This window comes from Leuresthes tenuis, unplaced genomic scaffold (assembly GCF_036924035.1).
Source record: "Leuresthes tenuis unplaced genomic scaffold, fLeuTen1.0.hap1 SCAF_22, whole genome shotgun sequence".
Lineage (NCBI taxonomy): Eukaryota > Metazoa > Chordata > Actinopteri > Atheriniformes > Atherinopsidae > Leuresthes > Leuresthes tenuis.
The window spans coordinates 3,290,086-3,302,432 of record NW_027325376.1 but is presented as its reverse complement, the minus strand read 5'-3'; the positions used below and the strand labels follow the sequence as shown (position 1 = coordinate 3,302,432).

General features: G+C 40.6%; 2 protein-coding genes across 3 annotated transcripts; both read left to right on the top strand.

The window, feature by feature from the left end:
* Positions 1-1,486: 1,486 nt before the first annotated feature.
* Positions 1,487-5,010, top strand: LOC140281532 (myeloid-associated differentiation marker homolog). The gene is made up of 2 exons (XM_072375970.1): positions 1,487-1,600; positions 3,640-5,010. The coding sequence occupies exon 2, from the start codon at positions 3,764-3,766 to the stop codon at positions 4,613-4,615; it is 852 nt and encodes a 283-aa protein (XP_072232071.1). The 5' UTR covers positions 1,487-1,600; positions 3,640-3,763; the 3' UTR covers positions 4,616-5,010.
* Positions 5,011-7,284: 2,274 nt separating this feature from the next.
* On the top strand, positions 7,285-11,798 carry LOC140281521 (uncharacterized). 2 transcript variants are annotated; one of them, XM_072375959.1, is made up of 5 exons: positions 7,289-7,324; positions 9,900-10,292; positions 10,420-10,473; positions 10,607-10,824; positions 10,943-11,024. In XM_072375959.1, the coding sequence occupies exons 2-5, from the start codon at positions 9,926-9,928 to the stop codon at positions 11,003-11,005; spliced, it is 702 nt and encodes a 233-aa protein (XP_072232060.1). In that variant the 5' UTR covers positions 7,289-7,324; positions 9,900-9,925; the 3' UTR covers positions 11,006-11,024. The 2 variants fall into 2 exon arrangements, with proteins under 2 accessions (XP_072232059.1, XP_072232060.1); XM_072375958.1 differs by having other exon boundaries at positions 7,285-7,324; positions 10,607-11,798.
* The last annotated feature ends 549 nt before the right edge of the window (positions 11,799-12,347 follow it).

Here is a 12,347-nt window from a genome sequence, read left to right as displayed (position 1 = left end):
AAGTACTAGACAACTTTACAGAAGCCCATTTCTGCCACACTCAAAAAAAAATCTGACTTATTATCTCAATAGTTACTTTTTACATTGTCTTTTTAAAAGGACTTGATTGCACATGAATGTCCCGAGAATAATCTTGGACGTTAGAGCTAGGAATGACATCACGTCCCTGTTGACTGTGTTCCAGTTGTGAGTCAGAAAACCAGCAGGATTAACACAATGTTCAACTGACAGGGCCACCTATTAACAGCAATTCAAGCTGATAACAACATATACTGTATTTCATATATACAAACACCAGAGCAATGTGTTAAATGATAGAAGCAGGGGAAATGTCATATGTGAGACTGATTAAGTGTGACAAATTATGACAATGAACTGTTTATTACTACCACTATGAACTCTTTTTATGCAAGGGGAAGCCATGTTGGATTTTAAAGTCAGGATTCATCAGGATTATTTCAGAGTCAGAAATCTGACTGGAAATCTAAATTGTTCTTCTTTCATTTCTATGACAAATAACTCAAAAACTGAGTGAGCCATTGACATGCCTCTGAACCAGCAAGGAAAGTCATCACAGTTATGACCAGGAACTCAGAAACTTAGAGTGGGCCACTGGTTTGCCTCTGGTCAAGCAAGAAAAGTAGCTGCAAAGTTGTTACGTCGGTATGTGAGTAAGCCAGCATGGTGGAACATAATACTATAATCAACAACACTGTTACTGATGACACTGTTATCTCTGAGCTGAATCCACAAGGCCGGCTCACTGTGTAAGCAGTGCACACGTTAATGCAGCACTGATCCACCTTTGTCTGGTCTTTGGGAATTACCACATGGGAACTGTGGCTCGACAAGCCATCCTTTTTGCTCCAATAAGGTGCAACCACTGTGTAAAAAGGGCTTTAGTAACCCCAACGTTTGACTATATATCATAACATTTTGAGATACTATCTAAACATGATGAGTTCTAAGTTATCCCAAAATGATATGACAATGATATCCCGAAATGATACAGTCACAAAGTGAATGCTTGATGTGTTTTCTTACCACAGTTAGCTCTATTCTGTGCACTTTCAACGTTTTTCTTTTAAACGCAGACTGATAAAAGCGCTAAAGTTTGAATTACACTTTATGATCCTCAAACATTACAGATTGGTTTTTGTTCTATTTCCTTTTCAGTTAATTGATACAACTACAATATATTTGTAAGGTAATGAAAGCACCCTTAAGTGAACTTAGTACCTACCTGCTAATTGTCTTTTGAGGAAATGTCAGTCATTGCAACACGTTTAAATAACATAATGAGAGTTAAATGCTAAAAAAAGAAACTTTTATTAAGGTACATTTTGAAACCCTCAGCCAACTACCGACGGGAATAAAGCATTACTATCTGAGTAAGTGACGTTGGTATGAACACTTGAGAAGAGGAACTGCGATGACCTAACTGGGCTCGGAGAGGGTTTCAACACTTTACCAAATATGGCCGGTGTGGGGCGTGGGACCGTTTCTGCTGTGAGGAAGGCACTGTGGAGGAGATGCGAGTACACACGGAAACTAAAGTCTGCAGCTAGAACATGACTGATAACTCCGAGCCGAGAAAAAGGTAAGCTCAATCCTCAGAGAAACGGGCTTTTCCCCTCTTCATGAGTAGACTTTGCATTTAAGAGCTGGCTATTATCGTGGTTTATTATAGGAACAGAGTTCTGGCATACCACTGGGCGTGGCGTGTCCGCTATTCGGGAAGGAAAATGTCAGTTATTATTGTTATATTGCAACTAATTTCGCAGGACGTAGAAGTATAATGACCCGTGTTCATTATAATGCTGCTGTGTTTTCGGAGCTGTTATTTAACAGAAGGTGTAACAAGTTGGCTGTAGAAAGAGTTCAGGTGTGGTCGTTGTTTTCACTCTTTTTAACGCCAAAACAACTAATTAACTATAAGAATAAAGCTGTTTACGAGTAGTTGCGGCCTGATTTTGTCATGGTTCTATAAACCGGTGTGCATGTGGGCCTGTAGTATCAAACCAACGCAGCAAACCAAAACCTTCAGCAAAGACGCCACAGTCACCACACAGCCACAGTTTCCTCTGTGTGCGGCAGCTGCTGAGCTAACTAGAACCTCTCTCAATAATAAAACTGGGCGACCAATCATGGTAAGTATGATACAGCCTGCAAACAAAGTTTAAAAAATGTATACATGTAATTAATCAAATTTGTATCCAAAAATAAGAGTTTTGCTGCTCAGTGTTATCAACTAATTGCAGCCGTGTTAAGCTCTAACTGTAATTCTGGGCTCAGTTCTCATCGTGTTGGGGAGAAAAAAAGACGATTACGTGCTCATTTGGTTTGTTTTATGTGAAGGGGTTCCTGGAGACATGCTATTTCCTGTGTGTGAGCCTCATTACACAGAACAGGAAGTGTGGTACAAGATTTATTGGCTAAATAAGTTCAAGCATTGGCTGAAAGCATGTTCACTCTCAACAATGCATTGTCCATAACTGTCCATAATCTATTAAGTTAATGAAAGCACTCAAACGCAAATGCTATTTTATCCATTGCTCTAAAGTAATCACAAAGCCTTTGTAACCCTGTGACAAAAGGTACATTTTCTCCCTTCAGTTAAACCACATCCTCCGGACATAGTGTGCATTAAACTTGAACATGGATATTTCTTTCTTGCTGTTAAACATCAGTAAGTTTCCACCGTGAGGTCAGGAATATGATCTGCATGTGCTTCCATGTGGAGGTTGAGACCAATCCTCAACGAAAACCCTTCATTATTGTGCTTTGCATTCCCAGCTGACAGCTATGTTGGCTTTTACCTTTAAACTTAATTCTTAAAGTGGAAACCACTGCTCAGTACAGCATTGTGTTTTGCCGTTTTTTATTGTGACACAAAGGGTCAAGTTGCTACGGTCGTTCAGTTGTCCAAGTATTGAAGGTTGATGACCACTTCAACTTGATCCTCACAAGAAAAGGGGCACCTTACTCTTGCAAAACAAAGGGCCAGAGTCCCTCTATATATGACATGAATTTTGTACTATTTATATCCAAATGGGGTAAGAGCCTTTTTGGTTACTAATTGGGTATGTCAAGCTAAAAGTTTGTCACCTTTCAAAGAAACTAAAATAATTCTAGATGTGTGATGAGGGGTTGTCTTATGAATCATTTGATGTACATTTGATTGTTTTTACTTGTTTACCTTGTTGTTTTTACTTGTTGACGAGGGTCTTTGTGTCTGAAATAAAAGTAAAGTAAGTGTGTATAACACTGATCTGATCTCAACTCTAAATTGACACGCTTTGGACACAAGAGGGCAACAGTGTCAAACTCGCATTACTTCTCTTACTTTTTGGGACTTTCCAGCTTCTTCTGACTTCAGGTCACGTTGGGAACAGGAAACCTCACACATTCCTTTGTCTCTACACAACTTAACTTTGAGTCAAGACATGTTAGTCAAGAATGAACAATGTATTAAACACTAAATTTACACCGTTGTTGTCCAAGGTTTTTTATGACAAAGACTGACAAGACAATTCCTCATCAGTTTGAAGTGAATAACTATTGCTTAACTTAACTTACACTGTACATACTGTCATATTTCTACCAACTTTTCTAACTATTTTTATTCATTTTCTGCAGAATATGTGACACATGTCGGCAGAGTTTGTGACAAGCTAGGATCTCGTACGCGGATTAAGACTCATCTTCACCTTTTCTGGACTACAAAAAGTTCCTTTCACCTAACAGACTGTGACATCCCATCATGCCTTTGATTGTGTTCCCCACCTCCCAGGTGCTTTGGGTGCGAGTAGCTGCCCTTTTGTTCACCTGTGTTGCGTTCAGCGTTGCAGCTCATGGAGCCGCTTTGTCCCACGGAGGCATGGCTGACTGGTGCATCTTCTGCTGGGCGTTCAGCTTCGCCTGCACCCTGCTGATTCTGCTGGTGGAGCAATTCGGCCTCCAGGCCCGAATTCCCGTGTCCTGGTCCAACTTCCCCATCACTGTCGCCTGCTATGGTGCCCTCCTCTGCCTCTCTGCATCTATCATTTTCCCAGTGTTCTTCCTCAAGGATTCTTCGCGCCACGGTGACGTTCGCGACCATCGCATCGCCTCCACAGTCTTCTCCTGCCTGGCGACGGTGGCCTACTTGTGGGAGGTGAGCCTGTCCAAAGCCAGGCCAGGAGAAGTTGCAGGTTACATGGCTACAGCTCCAGGCTTAATGAAAGTGTGCCAGACCTTTGTGGCCTGTCTTATCTTCATCCTGGTTAGTGACCCTGTGTCATACAACCAGCACGCTGCGCTGAAGTGGTGCATGGCTGTGTACTGCATCTGCTTCATCCTCTCCATGGCTGTGGTGGTGCTGTGTGTGGGAGAGTGCACCGGCTGTCTCCCCATCCCATTCTCCAAGTTCCTGTCAGCATACGGCCTGTTGGCGGTCATCATGTATTTGACGGCCACCATCATCTGGCCAGTGTTTCAGTTTGACAAGCAGTACCAGAGTGGATACAGAAATTCCACTAACCTGATTGCTGTGTCTGTGCTCACTGCCCTCAACTTCCTGCTTTACCTCGCTGACCTCGCCTACACCGCCAGATTAGTATTTGTGAGTGTGTGAGGAGACGAAGAACACAAACACAGCAGCTAAGAGCTTGGGTGTGTTTTGCTGAACAAAATAATCTTGTCAAAAAAGACACATTGCATCCTTTTTTTTTGTGCATATTTTTCAATGCTTAAATTAGACGTAAGACATACCAAAAGTCAAAAGTGCGTCTGTGCATGTTGGTGTATGAACAGATGGCTGCAGTACAGTGTTTAACTTTGAATGTGAAGTGATGTGTGTTAAATGTGCAACAGAAGTGTAACATGAATGGAAAACGTCTAAATGTGGGATTTTGCATGACAGTTTTAGGATATAATAGTGAACACACTGGATCACAAGGGAATAACTTTTAAATTTGATCACAGCTCAACATGAAAGATTTATTTTGTGTTCTTTATTACTTTTATAACAAAAAGATAGAGTAAAAAAAAAAAGTAAAATGTAAAATGAAATCAATAAATGTTTTACTTAAAAATATATGTGATGGAATCTGTGACTTTTATTGATGTTTTTGATCACCTTGTAGTCAGTAAGAAAAGGAAAGGGCATAAAAATGGAGATAAGATGCAAATAGGCTACAACAGGAAATACAAAGGAAGTCTGAAACTCATACCCCACTGACTGTGAGCTAAAGTTACCATTAATCCTGTTAAAAGTGCTCTGTTGATGCAGATTTTCGACAGTTTTGATTCTTAAGTCAAACAAACGAAAAAGAATTTTCATGTAAAGCTTAACTAATAAATACATTTATTGGCTAAACATTCCTGCATAAATCATCCTGAAAAAGCCCCCTTTAACTGGTAGCTGTTAATAAGGGAGCTGGGTTTTGTTTCTGAAATTACAAGATGTCACTGCAGCAGTTACAGCTGATTAGCGAGTGCTGCCCTCATGTGTAACTGTAGCACTGAACTATTGGTGTTTCTGTTACAGCAGAGTGCAACGGGAACCATTTTAGTTGTGGCTTCGCATTTTGGCTTAATTTTTTAAAAATGTATAAACTAAGGTGTAACAAGTCCAGCTTATAGAAAACTATATTTACTTTATTCTAAAATTTGGCAAGAACCAGTTTTTTTCCTACTGTAGTAGACTGCTGCCTGTCATAATTACAGTGCAATTAATTACTGATGAAGTCTGGATGATAAAGAATGCCTCAAACGTTTCATTGTGCTTGGAGTGGAGAAATTTTCAGGTGCCATCTTTTCATATGCACCCAAGCCACTAAAAGAGGAGATGATACATGGTGTCATGGGGCGACATTCCCGTGCTGGCGCACAGGAAATGGAGCATTCTTCTCGGGTTTACCTGTCAACGAGAAGGAAGGTTACACCGGCCCTTAAGTCATATTGAGGTCCCGGCCGCATTGTTGTAATAACGCAGAGATCCTCTAGGGGGCGACAGAAGTTATGTACTGCAACTTTAAGTTAGAAATCTAGCATTTTCCCAGTGTTCTTCCTCAAGGACTCTTCGCGCCACGGTGACGTTCGCGACCATCGCATCGCCTCCACAGTCTTCTCCTGCCAGACGAAGCAGCTTACATGGCTACAGCTCCAGGCTTAATGAAAGTGTGCCAGACCTTTGTGGCCTGTCTTATCTTCACCTGTCTTATCTGTCATACAACCAGTACGCTGCGCTGAAGTGGTGCATGGCTGTGTACTGCATCTGCTTCATCCTCTCCATGGCTGTGGTGGTGCTGTGTGTGGGAGAGTGCACCGGCTGTCTCCCCATCCCATTCTCCAAGTTCCTGTCAGCATACGGCCTGTTGGCGGTCATCATGTATTTGACGGCCACCATCATCTGGCCCCCTGAGGAGTCTGGAATTTTATTCCCTTTCAATATTATTATGATTTAAATATTACAGTAAATATTGCTATCTAATGTAAATGTAATATTTGGATAAATAAATCAGCTAATTAATGGATTGAATTTTGTGTCCTAGCCTACATAAATAAATAAATAAACGGGTGCGGCCGTGGATAAGTGGTCAGAGTCCAATAACCGCAAGGTTGGCGGTTCGATTCTCACTCTCGCGCTGAATGGCTGCCCAGTGCCCATCGCTACAGTGCATGGCATCTGTCTCTATGTGTGTGACCATGTGCCAACCTGGATGGGTTAAAAGCGGAGGACAAATTTCTTGTGTATGCATGATAGTAAAGCTGATCTCTTAAATCTTAAAATATAGTGCCTGAGTACAGGCACACTCACTAAATGGTTTAGTCCACCTTCACCAGGCTTTTCAGGCGCGCGCTTTTTTTTTTTACTGCCCGCATTTAAAACATGTCCGTTTTAGGATCAATACTTTATTAAAACTATCGGTACTTTTATAAATCTGCACTAATTTCGTGTTAACAGGTACTTTTTCCAACACAGTTCATGGTTATTTCCATTTACAGGACCTATTCCCCGCCTGTTGGCAGGGACTACCTAACATCTCCTTCTGCCAGAGAGGGGAGCTGCGGCTGTATCATTGCGTCCCTTCTTCAGAGACACGGACTCTCAGTTCAACTGAAAATACTCTGTAACAAATAAAGAATAAGCAGGATAATCTGAGATTTGGTGTCTGAAAACTTGGTATTGGATTGAATGAGAATTAATGGTGTGAAATATCACTCCTGATCGGGAATCCTGGAAGTCATACAGAAAGTGAAAGCGCCAGTGCAGAGGATAAAAGGCAAACACACATCGGGCTGATTTTAGTTAGCACTTTCGCTTTTGACACAGAGGCTGGTGAGTAAAGATGACTTCTCTATGATATTTTGCATTTACTGTCACCGGTGCTGAGCAGAGCAGGCGGTCACTTTCAAAGCTTATGTTTTGGCAAGAATAATCCTCAGCTGCAGCCATCTGTATGAACGGATCAATCATGTTCGATGTGTGTGATTCATCTACATTAGTCGGTTTAAAATGACTTGTTTGTGACATACGTGTCCAGGAAGGCTAATTTCCTTTTAGATTTAATTGTCCTTTTAAATCCGTAAATGCTTCTTGTATTAAACGTTTAATGATAGGGTTTTATCCTTATTAACGAAGTCCTACCTTAAACAGAAATTAACCACACAAGAGATCAATATTCGTTTTAGCTTTTGCAAAAGGGGAGAGCCGTCACCGCTGTATAAAACAGTAATGATTTCAAGCTACTCCGACTCTTTCCCTGCAGCAGCCTGGTTTTATTCAGAGATAAGAAAAGGGCAAGCGGTTTACTAAAACCGCTAAAAAGAAAACTTAAAACGTGACAGGTTTGAATAAAAGATTGCATAGAAAGTTCTGAGCGCGTGACCTTGTCGAATGTAAGATAATGAAAGGTGCGTGAATTCAGAGCGTGTTGAATGTTCAAATTGGGTTGAATCACTTTTGCAGGGGCATTGTGCAATGCAGTTTAACTGTTGAACTCTGGAACACTCATATCTGAGATATCATGAGATAACAACTAAGAACTCTAACATTTAACTTTCTGTTTTCTCTTCTTTAGCTGTGTCAGACTCACGGGCAAAGCTGAAAAACAAAAGTTTTCAAAAGAGACATTTTAAGTCGAGGTAAGCCGTCCTAAAGTTACATTTGGACACTATTAATACCACTAGACTGTCCCTACACTGAGAAATATGTGCTGTGAAGAAAATAATGAACTAAATTTCTCATTACTGGTTTTGTCACGGTCCGTGGTGCGAGAAGGGAGGACCCAAATGCGAAATAAAAGATTTATTTGAGATTTATTTACAAACAAAAAGCACAAGGCAAGAATATGAGCCGGATATCAAAATACTAAACTGAACAACAAGACCTGACATGAACTATGAAACAAAACTTGACGATGGCTATGAATAAATAACGTGAGGCAAAGACACAAAAACCTGACCTGACAAGACTGTGAAAAACGTGGCATGAATGGTAAGGTGAGGATTTCGCAATGGACATTAGTGAATCTGGAAACTAAATACTGGGGAAGGTGATGAGGTGCAGCTGTGGAACAGAAACAGGTGACTTGAGTGAAACTAAGTGACAGGGGAAAAAAACATGACAAGAAGTTAACCTGGAAACATGACAAAAGAAAACTTAAAACGTGACAGGTTTGAAGTGTTTGGTTTTGAAAAAACAACTGCATCCGGATTAATATTGTCAAGATGAGAAAAAAGTTAGGCCGCAGCAACAGTGAAGAGATCAAGGGTCACCCGATTTGACTATTATCAGTCTATTCAATGGACGCTAAGAGACTGATAACAGTCACATCAGGTGCAAGGGTACAAGAACACTCAGATTGCCTTTGCATTACACCTTAACAACCACTAGGTGGAAACACAGAGCAGTAAAAAGCAGAGGGGGAATTTTTGCTTTGTTTTTGGTTCTCTCCTCCACCACTTTTTATTCGACATAATGCTACAAAAGATCGGAACTGCCATGTAAAGATTTCACTCAGACTAGCGAGTGTAATGTCAGTCTCCCTGCATATATGTTAATGACACCAGTAATTGTTGTGCTGAACAGACTGCCTGAAACATTTATCTGTATTGAATATTAAATTCCTTATTACAATAGCTTTTAAATGACAGCGAGTGTGAACACATATAGGCATGCATCTACTGTTTTGTTGGATCTGATTTGTGTCGACAGAAATCAAATAAAAGAGCAGGAATAAAACTGAAACGGATAAAGTCTATTTTGCATTAAAACAATACTATAAGGTATATAGCCACGTTAGCAGCTATGTCAAGTCAGAACTATACAAACGTGCTAATCTAATTAAGCACACTGTTTGTCATCAGCACCAACATGGTTTTAACCTCATATTTTGTGGCTTATCAGCACTGGTGCTGTATAATCAGTGTCAGCCAAAGATGAAAAAAGTGGTATACTTGTGTTTTACTGGCTAACTTTGAGATGACTTTTTTCCATTTTCTTCTCTGTTATTATTTACATTACATCGTTAAAAGTACTTTATTAAGGTTATGCAAGAAAATACACCATTAAGTACATTTTTATCATAGGGAACTTCACCCACATCACCTGTGTCTCCAGCAACTGTTATGTTTGTCCAAAAGGGATGCTTTGGAGTTACACTCTGTATTCAAAACCACCGGGCCCCTGATGAAGCACCAGTATATGACAAGTTGGGGTTGAGAGTTTTCACGTTATTCGAAATCAATAGATGCTGAGTGTCAGAAAAGTTGAGAATTAATCTCCAGAAAATAGATAAAAAACAACGTTTAGGCCACCATTGATCAGAATTTGTCTTCCTAAAAAGAGTAAAGTGCACATTACAGTGCAGTATACAGTGTCTCATTTCCCTGTATCTCCTCTTGTTCTTTAGACCAGCTGCTCAACACATGAGACAAGATGCTGATGGAAAACACCAACGAGGTGCTTCAAGCAGCAGAAAAACAAATGCATGACCACAGAAGTCAGTCTGCTCATAACAAATCAATGAACAATACCAACAATAAGGCCAACAACAGGACCAAATGGATGAAGTTAACAGGCACTGCCGCAGGAGCCCTGGGGGAGGTTTTCTTGGGGTCAAATGTTGTGATTTTGCAGGGAATCACAGGAGCAGGAGGAGGAGCAATAGCAGTTGCACAGGTAGGAGAGGAGTACTCTATAAAAGTAGGTGTTTACGATGGACTCATGCCAGGACAAGTAGCTGAAGTAGGAGAACCACAATTAACTGAAAAGGGAATCGCATCAAAAGTCGTAGCACAGAGAGGTAAATAGTTCTCTGCTTACATCTGGTAGCTGCTGTGATAATGACAACACACTGCAAAAATACTCAGATAAAACAAGTCTTCAGCATATACTGATTTCATTTCTATTTGTTGTTTTTACTTCTCTAGCACCATCAAGGATTATTCTTCCAGGTACACCCGGAACTCAAAAGTGCATCAAAGGTACCAAAAGATTTACTGTGGAAGCTAATCATATGTACTCCTTTTCTTTTGAGAAAGAATTGATCTGTTTAATTTCACATTCACCAATAAAATGGAATGTGTCATTACATTTTTATCTGTCATTGTTTTCTAGTGCTGAAAGCGTACAGGATTGTCATTCTGGGAGCAAAGGGGGCCGGCAAAAGCAGCCTGGGAAACAGTATATTTGGGGAGAATGTGTTCAAAATGAGTCAAGCTTCCACACTCTCCGGGGCAAGTGAGTGTCAAGTCGAGTCCAAATCCATTCACTGGAGAAGAATTACTCTGGTGGACACTCCTGGCTTCTCTGACACACAGCGAGCAGAGCAAGAAGTGAGGGGTATCGCAGAGTGCGCTCCTGGGCCTCATGCTTTTCTGATTGTGCTCAAAGTGGAGAAATCCCCTGAACTGCAGCAGATTGCTGTTGATAACATTTATGATTTTTTCCCAGAGGAAGCTTTCAAATATGCTGCAGTTGTCTTCACTCATGGTGACCAGCTCCCTGAGGGAATGAAAACTGAAGAGTTTGTGCAACAACATAAATGTGTCTGTGATTTGGTGAAGAAGTGCAGTGGTCGATACCACTTTATTGATAATAGATGTAACCAAAAGGATGACAGCAACAAGTTGCAGATGGCACAGCTGCTTGGCATATTAGACAAGATAGTGATGGAAAACAAAGGGGGTTGCTACACAATCAAGATGCTGCAAGCAGAGAAGAGAGAAAAAGGAAACAAAAGATCGGTGAGACACCTGCTGCAAGGAGAAAATGACGATAAAGCTAACAACAGTGTCTGTAAGAGTGTGTGGATCAAATTATCAGGCCCTGCAGGAGACACAGTGGCAGAGGCTTTCTTTGGGGCAGCTGCTGGAGCAAATGGAAAAGATACTGGGGAAGAAAAGGAAGAAGAAAGAGAGAAGGCAGCAAAGAATGGAGAGAAAGTAGTAAAAGAAGGAGAAGAAAATGGAGCTAACAAAGGAGAGAAAGCAGTAAAAGAGGGAGAAGAGAAGGCAGCAAAGGATGGAGAAGAGAATGAAGCTAATGAAGGAGAGAAAGCAGTACAAGAAGGAGAAGAGAAGACAGCTAAAGGAGACGAGAATGGGGCAAATGAAGTCCTGAAAGCGAATTTTAAAGTAATTCTGCTGGTGGTTGTTTTCTTTTTCTTACTCGTGTTATCTTTCTGTGTCAGAGTGCCATTTGTTGGAACCATCCTGTTATCATGTGGAGCATTGGTAAGGTTCTTGGTGATAGTATATTTATTTTTGCGGTTCTAGCACAATTACTCAGCATTATGTGGTTGTGTTTTAAGGGCCACAAAACACATTTTAACCTGAATTTATAACATTTGCACAGGTTATGTAATTCTGATTTAAGCAAAGAGTATTCACAAAGAGTGTCTTAACAGCTCATGCAGTCAAATACTGCAGTTTTGTCTGTATATACGCACAAGGAGCCATTCTCAATTCTGTAATTTGTACCTCTTTGTCTTCCGGCTTCTCCGTCCTCCTGTCTCTGGCCCAGATCTCAGCACAGGAAAAAAATCCTAAAATGCACCTGGATGAGCAAAGATAAGATTAAAGGGACGGAATACATAATGAGGAATTCATTTAATTTTGAATTTAAATTGTGAGAAATTATACTATAAAGCGGAAATAGAAGAATGGACAGTTTTGCCACTCCTTGTGTTTAAAGGAGGACCTGTGAGGGGATAAAAGGATTTCTCATTTTATGAAAACCCTTTTATCTCTTTGCCTCCTCCACATGGTGAGGAATCAAAGATCCAAGGATAGCTTGAGTTTAGGATAGCATTTGAAGATGTGCAAATAGGAGAATGGGATTAGTAACACACCGGATA